Source organism: Humulus lupulus, chromosome X, assembly GCF_963169125.1.
Source record: "Humulus lupulus chromosome X, drHumLupu1.1, whole genome shotgun sequence".
Taxonomy (NCBI): Eukaryota; Viridiplantae; Streptophyta; class Magnoliopsida; order Rosales; family Cannabaceae; genus Humulus; species Humulus lupulus.
Window position 1 is genome coordinate 246,633,380 of NC_084802.1, and position 12,225 is coordinate 246,645,604.

The window sequence follows — 12,225 nt, forward strand, 5'->3', positions numbered from 1 at the left end:
TACTACAAACAATACCCTAACCTAAAAGGCTCTCACCCTTCATTCCTTCATTCCCACAAAACCCAGCAAACCCTTGCATGCGGCTACAGTAAATATTTACCTAAGCTACAGTGAAAATAACTTCAAAACATGCATAGTCAGGAGACTTACAGAATGTTTAGCTGGGAAGTGGATGAAGGAATCGCCTGGGTTGGAGCTTCGTCGGAGTAGTTGGTCTCAAGGCTTCGAAGGAGTCCTTGCACCTGAGTTTCTGGAACGCCGAAGGTAGTAACTGGAAAGAGGAAAAGGGGCGATTTTTTGAGAGCAAGAAGAAGAGAAAATTTTGGAAAATTTCGAATGAATGGGTGGCCCATGCGTAGGATGCCCACCCCTTTTTATATGCGTGAAGGGTCACGTGAAGAGGGCCGTTGGATTGCCCTGATGTGGGATCCAAGGCCCTCCACTCGAAAGATGAAACGACGGATGGGCATAGGCTAGGCCATTTAATGCGGTTCTCGGAAGACGTACCGTCACCAACCACGATGTTCCACGTATTCGGTGCCTGCGTAGAATGTGGAATATGAAGAGTTCATGGGGAAGCCTAAAAGCCCCTACTGTGGCCTTACATGACGTCGTGTACCACGAGCAGAGGCTTGGGGGGCAAATGTACGCCCTGATTTTCCCACGGGCTGATAAGCGAGTTGAGATACAGCCTAATCATGACTACCACGTGGACATCCCAAAGACCGGAGCTGCCATCGTAAGGTCCTACCTCCTTAGCTCGAGGTAACCTAAGGGTTCGCCAAGATTGCTCAAAGGACTGGGTCTGGACCCTAAAGGCCGCAGGTCGCGGTAGGCATCCAGCTCGTGGTACGAGCTAGAGTTGGAGGCTGTGACCTTTTATAAAGCCAACCACGCAAGCTAAACGTGCATATATCAGACATCACGTGTCTAATATACCCCTGACTTCTTGGACACGCAGCAGGAACGTGTGTATTCAGGCACCCACGATTGGGTTGGGCCGTGCGGCCCATTATCCCCTTACCTGTTGATTTGACCACACTCATGTGTCAGGTTTAGGAATTAATCATGAATGTCACAGAGTTGACATGATAGGTAAGAAGGTCACGGGATGACCTTCTTACCAACTCCCAGGTGCCTTCTCCTATAAATATGGAGACCTTGGGAGTTAATAAGGGTTGGACTCTCGATTGTAAGAAATACCCTGTAATCAAATACCCAGTATATAGCAATAATACTAACTAGTGGAGTAGAAGGATTTTAACCTTTGAACCACTTAAAAAACGTATTTTGAGTCACCATTTCATTTTCTAAGATCATATATCTGTTTCGTTTCAACTTAAGCACTAATCCATTTCTCTTCTTTTCTTAATTACCTATTGGCGAAGAATCGCGTCAACAGAAGAGTTCATGGGGAAGCCTAAAAGCCTCTACTGTGGCCTTATGCGACGTCGTGTACCACGAGCAGGGGCTTGGGGGGCAAATGTACGCCCTGGTTTTCCCACGGGCTGTTAGCAAGCTGAGATACGGCCTGACCGTGAGATATGGCCTAAGCATGTCTACCACGTGGACATCCCCAAGACCGGAGCTGCCACTCGAAAGGTCCTACCTCCTCAGCTCGAGGTAACCTAAGGGTTCGCCAAGATTAGACTGAGTTTAGACTTTGAAGGCCACAGGTCGAGGGAAGCATCCAGCTCGTGGTACGAGCTATAGTTGGAGGCTGTGACCTTTTATAAAGTCAACCACACAAGGTAAACGTGCATATATCAGACATCATGTGTCTGATATATCCCTGACTTCTCGGACACGCAACATGAACGTGCGCATTCAGACACTCACGACTGGGTTGGACCGTGCGGCCCATTATCCCCTTACCTATTGATTAGACCACACTTCATGTGTCAGGTTTTAGGAATTACTTATGAATGTCACAGAGTTGACATGATAGGTAAGAAGGTCACGGGATGACCTTCTTACCAACTCCCAGGTGCCCTCTCCTATAAATATGGAGACCCTGGGAGTTGCAAAGGGTTGGATTCTATTGTGTAAGAAATACCCTGTAGAAGAATACCAAGCATATAGCAATAATATTGACTGGTGGAGTAGAATGATTTTAACCTTTGAACCACCTAAAAACGTGATTGTGTCACCAGCCCATTTCATAAAAGATCATTCATCTATTTCGGTTCAGCATAAGCACTAATCCCTTCTTCTTATTTTCTTAATTACCTGTTGGCGAAGAACCGCGTCAACACATATTGTAACGGTCCTAGATTAGGAGGGCGTTACAGCTCTTTTCTAACTCCATATGCTTCTCTTAATTTCTGAAAAAATCATTCCCATGATTTGTCATTTTTTGAATCTATTATACAGAATGCAAGTGGAAATTTTTTACCTCCAGCATCTTGTGCACTAGCAAAGAGCAATGTTCCACCATATGTAACTTTTAGGAAAGTGTCATCAATAACTATTATTGGTTTATATTTCGACTAGCATTTCAAAGATGCATCCAATGCCATGAATAATAATAGCATGTTTTCTTGTCCTGTTTCCATTTCTAATATTGATCCAGGGTTGGTTTTTTGTAGCATGTACAAGTAACTTGGTTAGAGGTTGTATGATTCTTTTGCTTTTCCTCATAAATTGTTGAGCGCGTGCTCCTACTCCGCCATGCTTTCATATAGTTCATTTTTATACCATACCTATCATTTAAGTCACTTTTGATGTCTTTTGGCATGGTTGTTGTTTTTATGTTTAGGAACTTTGGTTTTATGCAGTCGCCTATTAACTTAGATGTTGCCTGGCACTGGTCACCAAATCTTACTTCGAAGGAGCAAGTGTGGACCTTGTAGTTCTTTCTGATGATGAATGCTTGTGTGGTGCCATTCCTTGATGCTCTTAGTGACCACTTGCATTTTTGGTCCAAACAAACAATACTGTACTCTTTGGAGCATGAATTTTGCACCCTCTATTGGAAGTGATTTGAAATTGCATAGTAGCTGAGCACACTCTTTAGTGTTGATTTGTCCTTGCATATTTGGCCACTTAGAATTTCTTGATGACGAGGATTTGTTATTACTAGCGAGTCTTCAGTGTCAACTTGAGTTTCTTTATTCTGATTATTCTTGAGCTGCTCTAGCTTTTTTGCTCTGATTAGTGTTGCATAGTCAATTATGTCAAACTCGTCTTTGTATTCTTCTATGATTGCTTCTAGTTGTTGCTCTGTGCTTGATTTTGTTGTCATGGGCCACTGTCAATCATGTGCAGTTCTTTGTTACTGTTGACTCTCTATGTTCAAAGAAAAGATTTGATGTTGTTGCTATATTGTTGAATGTGTTCACACATAAGGGATACCTTGTGAAGTCTGAATCATTTATTTTTAGCTAAATGTAAAAGAAGACACTAGCATCATCCACTATTTTCATAGGTGGGTATCCTTCTTTTATATAGTTTTGCATTTTAAAATGTAGGTGTGCCAACCCTACACCAACCACAACGCAACGCCACATCAACTTCACTTTAAAGGAAAACTAAAAAGTTCCCCATGTTTTTGTATTAATACCCAAAATTAATATTTAGTTATTTTTTACCACGTTTTTTTTTTAAACTAGAAAATACCAGATTTCAAAGAAAATTATCATTAAGCAACTTGTAAAATTCTTTACAACCATATTTGATTCAAATATTTTGTGAATTATTTTTTAAAATTGGCATACCTGAGATTTAGATTTGACTTCGTATTGAAACTCTTTATCAACGTTTTCTCTTGTACCTCATTGTTCTGCAAAATCAAAAATATCGTTTATACCTGAGATTAAGATTTTGATAATATTTTTCATAATTGAAGTTTTTGTTTCCGTTTCTCTTTTATCAAAGTTTTCTCTTGCACCTCATTGTTATGCAAAATCAAAAACATCATTTATACATGAGAAAAAGATTTTGATAATATTTTTCATAATTGAAGCTTTTGTTTCCGTTTCTTACCCGTATTTGCTTCAATTTTGTTGAAACCAAATGTTGTTTAGCTATCTAGCAATTGCTGTATTGGGTTGCTTTCCACTTTATACGTAGGGTCGCTGGCATCTATGGTGATTTTGTGGATTTATATACTGTTGTTGCTGCTTGAGTGGTTCCCGAAGCAAGAACCTTCATTTGAGCGCGTCGAATTAAAGAGTAAACCTTATTTTTGTTTAAAAATTTATTGAACCGTATAAAAGTTATTAATTGTTTCTGACCATATTTTTGTAAGTTTTGCTCCGTATATGGGGTATACCAGAGAAAAGAAAAACCTATTATTTATTATTAAATTAAGCTAATAATTGAGCATCACAACTCACACGAAGTCACGCAATGGAATCCTTTGATCAAAGATTCAAAACAAACCTTAAAAAATAATTAAAGAAAAAAATAAGGATAAAAAAGACACGTAGGTTTGATGTCATCGACTCCATAAGACTTGCTCTCTTTTGCTCAAAATCTCTCTCTTCTTCTTTGTCTTTATCTAAAATCTCAACTAATATTCATTAAACAAGCAAGTACAGCCAAATGTATAATTACAAATTTCTCCTCCTATATAAGTGCCATACTCCCCTCTATTTCTGTACGAAATAAATTTTACTTCCGGAAAGAAAGAGTAGAGCTGGTTTTTTCTCTCTTTCATTTCATTCTTACTATTTGTCTCGCCCATTTTCTTTCCGATTCCTGGAAAGGAAAATAATAATAAAGAAAAAACACGTACGTTTCACTTTATATCTTGAAAATTTTGACTTGTTTTGAGCTTTGAGCTCGAAATTTTTGCATTTGTTATTATTGTTGGTATTGTGATTGCTTTGGTTTTGACGCTGTGTGATCTGAACTTGAGGTTTCGTTTTTGTTGGTAAATCGAGATTCAGATCAAAATGGACGTGGCTGGAGTAAAGCGGGGTTTGAGATCGATATCGAAATCGATGTTGCTGATGATGTTTAATATCTTATTAGCTTTAGTGTTTGTTTCGGCGGAAAGAGGCATGAAAATGGAAGTTTCGAGGTCTAATGGAACTGATAGCTCTGAATCCAACTTTTTATTTAGAGCCGTGAATTTCTTATGGCAGTCAAATGCATCTGGTTATCATCATGTCTGGCCGGTGATGTTCGAGTCCTCTTTTATCTCTTATAAACTTCTTCTTTTTTTGTTTTTGTTTTGTTTTGCTTTGTTTGATTTTGTTTTGTTTTGGTTTATATAGTAATTGGTAATTACGTTTTCTTACATAATTGGTTTGTGGTTATGTAGTTATGTAGTTTAGCTTTTAAGACTTTATGTTATGTAGATAGTTGATTATTGTTATTTTTGGAGATCAACGATCTTTTGAAATTGTGTGTGAAAATTATGAGGTATGAGCCCCTTGGCGACAACATAATAGCAAGCGCTGCCTGGTATCCTTTTTTTTTTTTTCTTTCAATCTCGCACTTTAGTATTTAAGATGTGTTACAGATATTCAGCCAAAAAAAGTGTGTAACAGGTAAATGGTAATTTTTACTGTTCAGGACATGATTTGATATTTATTTTTATTTGGCATATTGAATATGGGTTATGATGAATTTCTCTAATTATCAAGGACATAATTTTAATATATTTTTTCCTAATGGTTCGACTAAAATATGGACTACTGTGAATTTCGTTGTACAGGAAATGAAATTTGGGTGGCGAATTGTTCTGGGTTCTGTAATTGGATTTTTTGGTGCCGCGTTTGGAAGTGTAGGTGGAGTTGGCGGTGGTGGCATTTTTGTCCCTATGCTTAGCCTTATTATTGGCTTTGATGCAAAATCTGCAACAGCTATTTCCAAATGTAAGAAACTTCTTTCTCTCTGAGTCTCTGTAGAAGTTGTCTATATGATGTCGTTTAAAGAAGTTTAAAAAACTATCTGGATACTTAATGAAATTTGGATCTTATTTAAATTCTCGAGTGGGGAAGTTCTATATATACTGTGTAGTTTCTAATACGGTAATTTATCTTATACTGAAGTACGGAAAGATCTTTATATGTGCTGCTTGATTGGGAAGTTTAAAATCTGTGTAGTTTCCTTTACTCATGCCGTTTGATTTAACTCAAAGTTTCCTAAGAAATTTTAAAGCAGTTGACCTTTTTTATGGAATCAGAGTTTCTTAATTGCTGGTTTTAGCATGATACTTTAAGTCTGAGCAATGTTTCACATAGTTTCTTGATTTTTTGTGGATTTTTCAGAAGTTTGAATCTGGATGTTGTCGAGTTTGAGTTCATTCATTGTCACTTATTAATCTTCCTTTAAGTACTGTAATTTTATTTGAAGGATTCTATTGACATCCTAACTATGTCCTCACCAGCTTTGCATTCTAATTGTTTTGCCAGGTATGATCATGGGTGCAGCTGCCTCAACTGTTTACTATAACCTTAAGCTAAGGCATCCAACTCTTGCTATGCCCATTATTGACTATGATTTGGCATTGCTCATACAACCGATGCTCATGCTGGGAATTAGTATTGGTGTTGCTTTCAATGTGATCTTTGCTGATTGGATGGTCACTGTTTTGCTTATCATTCTTTTTATAGGTAAATACGAATTAATTTGTTGTTTATCCTTCATGAGTAATGGTATTAGTAACTGACTTCACTATAATTGTGACTTACAGGCACATCTACAAAGGCATTTTTTAAGGGTGTTGAAACATGGAAAAAGGAAACCATAATGAAGAAGGTAATCTCACTTACACTTACAGTATAATCAAGTGTTTGTGCTTCATTTTATCCATTTGGAAGTAAAGTCATCCAATTAGGTGAATATCATTAAATTCTTTTATTCACTTATCATGAACATCAAATACCAATGTTGCTAACTATTTGAATTAAAATTTTAGGAGGCTGCTAAGCGTTCGGAATCAGAAGGTGAGTTTTTATATAGTTATAGTAATATAATCAAAAGATTACGGGTTCTTTGCTCTTAATTGATGTCTAATATCTTCCAATGTATTTGTCTTGATCAATTAGGTATTAATGGTGGGGATGCAGAGTACAAGGCTCTTCCTGCTGGGCCTAGCAATGACTCAGAGAAGAACAATGACGAAGTAGAGGTTAGTACTCCTATTCAAAGATCTACTCCCCTTGGTAGAGTTGCAAATGCTAAATCAATCAAAACCTTTCAGGTCACAGTTCTTGAGAATGTGTATTGGAAGGAACTTGGACTTCTAGTTTTTGTCTGGGTAGCATTCCTTGGACTACAAATCGGCAAGGTAAACATCTCATTTATATTTTTAGTGCTACAATGATATTTATCAAATTGTGAAGCTAACAGATAAATAACTTTTTCCTGTTGCCTGCAGAAATATACATCTACTTGTTCAATAGCATATTGGGTAATCAACTTAATGCAGGTATTTCTTCTTACAAATGTCGCTGCTACTTTTTTTCCTCTCTGAAAGTTTCTCTGCTTACTATTTTGTCATATGATGAATATCAATAATATCTAAACCCTGCTGAAAGGGAATTGCTTTTTAAAGCTTCAAAACTCTTAAAAACTCATTAAACAATGACTGTCACGGTCTGCAGATCCCAATTTCTGTTGGAGTATCAATGTACGAGGCTGTTAGCCTATACAAGGGACGGAGAATAATTGCATCAAAGGGAGAGGAGGGAACAAATTGGCGAGTGCACCAGCTGGTCCTCTATTGTGCTTGTGGGGTACTTGCAGGAGTAGTTGGCGGTTTGCTTGGGCTTGGTGGAGGGTTTATCATGGGTCCAATGTTTTTGGAGATGGGAATTCCCCCTCAGGTGAGTCTAGATTTTCCTGCAAGATACATTGTATCATCACTAAACATGGGGAGTGTTAAGTTTGAAACATAAGTAATCAATCTCTGATTTATGTTTAATAACTTACTATAGTGGCCATACAAAATAAAAACAAGATTTGGGATTGACTATAATGGAAAGATTTGACACATCTAAGAAGTATGAATAATAGGGATGATCTCAAAAGAGTGATTCTATATAGTATTTCATGAAGGGGATTGAGTTTTCCCCTAGCCCAGTAAAAGCAAAATATCATTCAACCTTAACAGTTAATTATATGATAATTTTGCAATCGAATCAGTTATAAACTAATTGGTTACTTCTGTGTAGGTCTCGAGTGCAACAGCAACATTTGCAATGACGTTCTCCTCATCTATGTCTGTTGTAGAGTATTACCTTCTAAAACGTTTCCCGGTTCCTTATGGTTAGTGTCCTTTACACATACTCCTCTTTGGTCATATCTAATTTTCATTGTTTTGTTGTTACCTTTACAGCAGGACTGAATATGGTGCTTTGGTTTCTTATCGTGTGATGTTGTTTGTTTACTTTCTACGAATGCTAAAACGTATTGTGATTTATTTGCAGCTTCTTACTTTGTTGCTGTGGCTACTGTTGCGGCCTTCATAGGACAGCATGTTGTAAGAAAGCTAATTATTTTGTTTGGAAGGGCATCGTTGATCATCTTCATTCTAGCCTTTACAATATTTGTCAGTGCAATCTCATTGGGTGAGCATTCATTTTACCATAGCTTGTTAATGAGTTAATTTGCTGAATACATCATTTCATATAAACATAAATTGGCCAAGTATCTTTAATAAGCTAAACTTGTATACTTATCTCTTTTCTAGGTGGGGTTGGAATCTCAAACATGGTCGAAAAGATTGCACAGCACAAATACATGGGCTTCGAAAACCTCTGCAAGTACGAAATTTAGCTTTCTCATTTTGTTTTTGGATTCTTACAAAATTCGTTGCAGCATTTCACAAGGCTGCAAGTGTACCTTAAAACTTTGTAACAAATCCTGGGCTCGGCAGGAGCAGAGATGAGTAATATTTGCTTTTTTTTTTCCTCTTATTTTGTTACTCATGTAATTTTCATTTGAAATTTTGGGTGTAACAATGTTGCCTAGATTACAAATGAGAAGATAAAACCTTTCAACAATTTTGTTATTTGGTGTTTCGTTTTGTTTTTTCTCCATCTATTTTGCTACTTTTACAAGCATTAGACCAGCCCTCTGTGTAACCTGAATGAAATCTTTAATTATGTATTCCAACCCAACCAGGGAAGATTTGGTTGGCTTGACAAGTCAGTGAGTGTTTAGTAATTTCAAGTCTGACCCCATTTAATGTTTTTCATTCCTATCTATTTATTGATTGACCATGAATAGTAAAAGTGTTTGTGGTATGGTTTGAAGTTTTTTTTTTCAGGGAAATTTGAGGATGTATGCATCCTAATATCCCTTAATTACAAAATATCCCAACTAAAAGTTGGGAATGTACAGAATTTAGACCAAAAAAGCTCCTTTCATTCAAAGCCCTTTCTCTCTCTCAAACCGTCTTTCTCTTTCTGACTCTCCTTTTTATCCATGACGATCATTGAAGAACCATTAAAGTAATAATTTTATGTTTTAATGATTGAAAATTCAATCCAAAATCTAAACTGACAAAATATTTACTTAATGCACTAATTTATCTATTTTTTTCATGTCTGGAACTATGAAAAATTACATATTTTTTTTAGCAAAATTGATGCTTAATAATAGTCCCATGAGAACATGATTTTTTTTTGGCAAAAATCGATGCTTAACGATGGTCTAGCGACGGATTTGTAAAAACTTGATTCTTTTAGGCGAAAAATGATACTAAATTGATGTTTAACGATTGTCTAGTAATGCTTTGTGATGAAATTTGATAAAAACTTTGGTGAGTCATAATTTTTCACTCGATTGTTGGTTTGAGGTGATATATATATTCTTTTTTTAATTTTGGTATTTTTATTCAAGGTCTACAAATTCAAAATGAGTAAACCTTAAATTTGGAGTGTGTCGAACAAAAAATTTTGATTATTTAATTCTCAATTTTTATTATGGTCGCAAATGGATAGATCTCCAAAGTTGTTGTTCTACCCCCCAAATTTAAGGTATAACACATTTTAAATGTGTAGATCTCGAAAAAAAAAATTCAAAAAAAAAAATCATCGCAAACTGACAATCGAGTGAAAAATTGTGTCTCACCAAAGTTTTTATTAAATTTCATCGCAAATCATCATTAAGCCATCATTAAGCATCATTTTTTGCCTAAAAAAAATCATGTTTTCATGAGACCATCGTTAAATATTGATTTAACATCGTTTTTTCCTAAAAAAAAAATATCATGTTTTCATGAAACCATTGCTAATCATCGTTAATCGTCCATTTTGCTTGAAAATCTGCAATTTTAAGAGACCAAATCTGAAAAATAAAAAATAAATACAAACAACTAAAACACCTTGTTAATAAATGTTTAAAATTTATGAATAGTATCTTAAGTGAATATCTTTTTTGGTTTAAGATTTGGATTGGATTTTCAATGTTCAAACATAAAAATGTTGGTGTCAACATTAAAAGAAAAAAAAAAAATCTTTTATGGTTGTGGGAGAGAGGAGAAGGAAAAAGGAGAGAGAAGAGAAAGGGTGTTTTTTATCTAGCTTTTTTATTTTAAAAAAAAAAAAATGCATACATTCCCAACTTTTATTAAAGTCATGTTTATAATTAATGGATATTATGATTGATACATCCTCAAATCCCTTTTAAAAACCATATATGGGTTTGAGTCAATTTCTCAAATTGTATGGTTTAAATAGGCTTTTTATATGTTAAAAAAAAAAAGTTTTGGCTTTTTAATAATAAAATTTCCTATAGTTAAATTAATACTGTATGTTACAAAAAATAATAAATTATGTTTCTTTTTATGTGTAATAAGAAGATAACTTTAGTATTTTAAATAACTTTATTTTCTTTTACAGTAAAATTCCTAAATTAATATTTAATTCTAAACAAATTCTTAAAATTTAAATAATTATTAAATAAGTCATAAATAATATAAATATTCTACTATTAGAATTTTATTTATTTTATAATACTAAATAAAAAATATTTAATTTTTAAAGGGATTTTTTTCCATATATATACATGATTAGAGAAGTAATTACAACAAATTGGTATAAAAAATAATATAACATAATGAATAGATTTATTACAATTATACCGGATTTAAATTAATTTGAATGTGATTTAATATCCCTTAAATTTCTTTATTATAAAATTTTTTCCTAAAATATTTAACATTAATGATTAATTGCATTATCAACTCAAATAAGATTTAACTACTAAATTCGAATCTGGTATTTAAAGAAAAAATAATGGTTTGTATTTTTAAATGAGAATACAATTGCATTTTTTAAGGAATATATATATATATTTATAGGAAAATTCTATAGGGACATAGCTTTTGTCCTACTCGGTAGAGACATTTTTATTATTATCATATAAAAAATTTATATGATAATGTACATTATAGTTATATTAGACATTAAATTAGTTTTTAGGAAATTCGAAATAATTTACGGTGTCGAAAAAAAACTTTAATACTATTTGTTTCACGTGCGTATAAAACAAGTTTCAAAACAATCTATTTTTGTATTTCGGCACATAAATAAGTTACATTCTATTTTTTTTTATATAAAGGTTTATAGTATAGTTATGTAGAATATTCCACAATTTTTTTGTAAAATTTTGAATAATTTAAGTACTGAAAACATAAAATAAGTTGTTTTGAAGCTTATTTTATAGTCGCGTGAAATAATTTATGTTTACATTTATTTTGAAACATGTATATATTGTGTTGCTTTTACTTACGTTTGTACTCATCGATGGTGAAGACGTCTCAAATGTTGAGGTACTTATCAGTATTATCAGTAGTTCATGTAGACGTTTTGATATTAATTGGTAGTTGATGATGTTTATAGTTGGCATTTTCCTAAATATTGTAGATAATATTAATAATTTTCTAATAAAATATTAACATTTAAAATAAAAAAATAAAAAATTATGTATTTGATAATTAATATTATTTATTGGTGTAATTACACAATATAATTAAAACACCTTAATCACCTTCAATTATATATGGTTATTGTGTAATTATTTGATTAAACAGTAATTACTGATAAGGGTTGTTCTATTGGCACACCTTTTTTTTTTTCTCACTCATTAGTCATTTCTAATTAATTAATTATTTTTAAATATAGCATTATGTAAATTGACAAAAAAATCCTTATATAATATAAATCATAAACTTTATTTCTTGAAACAATTAAAATTATGCAAAATATAAATGTAGAAAATTCTTATTCTATTAACCATTTTAATTCTCATGAGATATATTTT

General features: G+C 33.7%; 1 protein-coding gene across 1 annotated transcript; it reads left to right on the plus strand.

The window, feature by feature from the left end:
• The first annotated feature begins 4,582 nt into the window (after positions 1–4,582).
• LOC133807119 (sulfite exporter TauE/SafE family protein 3-like) lies at positions 4,583–9,108 on the plus strand. Its single transcript, XM_062245280.1, has 13 exons — positions 4,583–4,734; positions 4,893–5,123; positions 5,666–5,825; positions 6,366–6,566; positions 6,647–6,711; positions 6,872–6,899; positions 7,002–7,084; positions 7,157–7,243; positions 7,334–7,384; positions 7,560–7,781; positions 8,130–8,223; positions 8,385–8,525; positions 8,648–9,108. Exons 2-13 carry the CDS (start codon positions 4,899–4,901, stop codon positions 8,731–8,733), a joined length of 1,443 nt encoding a protein of 480 aa, XP_062101264.1. The 5' UTR covers positions 4,583–4,734; positions 4,893–4,898; the 3' UTR covers positions 8,734–9,108.
• The last annotated feature ends 3,117 nt before the right edge of the window (positions 9,109–12,225 follow it).

Excerpts from the sequence above, each read along its gene's own strand:
- LOC133807119 (XM_062245280.1), top strand. The coding sequence starts at position 4,899 with ATGGACGTGGCTGGAGTAAAGCGGGGTTTGAGATCGATATCGAAATCG. Across the intron at positions 5,124-5,665 it reads GTTATCATCATGTCTGGCCG|GAAATGAAATTTGGGTGGCG; the intron begins GTGATGTTCGAG and ends TTCGTTGTACAG. Across the intron at positions 7,244-7,333 it reads TTGGACTACAAATCGGCAAG|AAATATACATCTACTTGTTC; the intron begins GTAAACATCTCA and ends TGTTGCCTGCAG.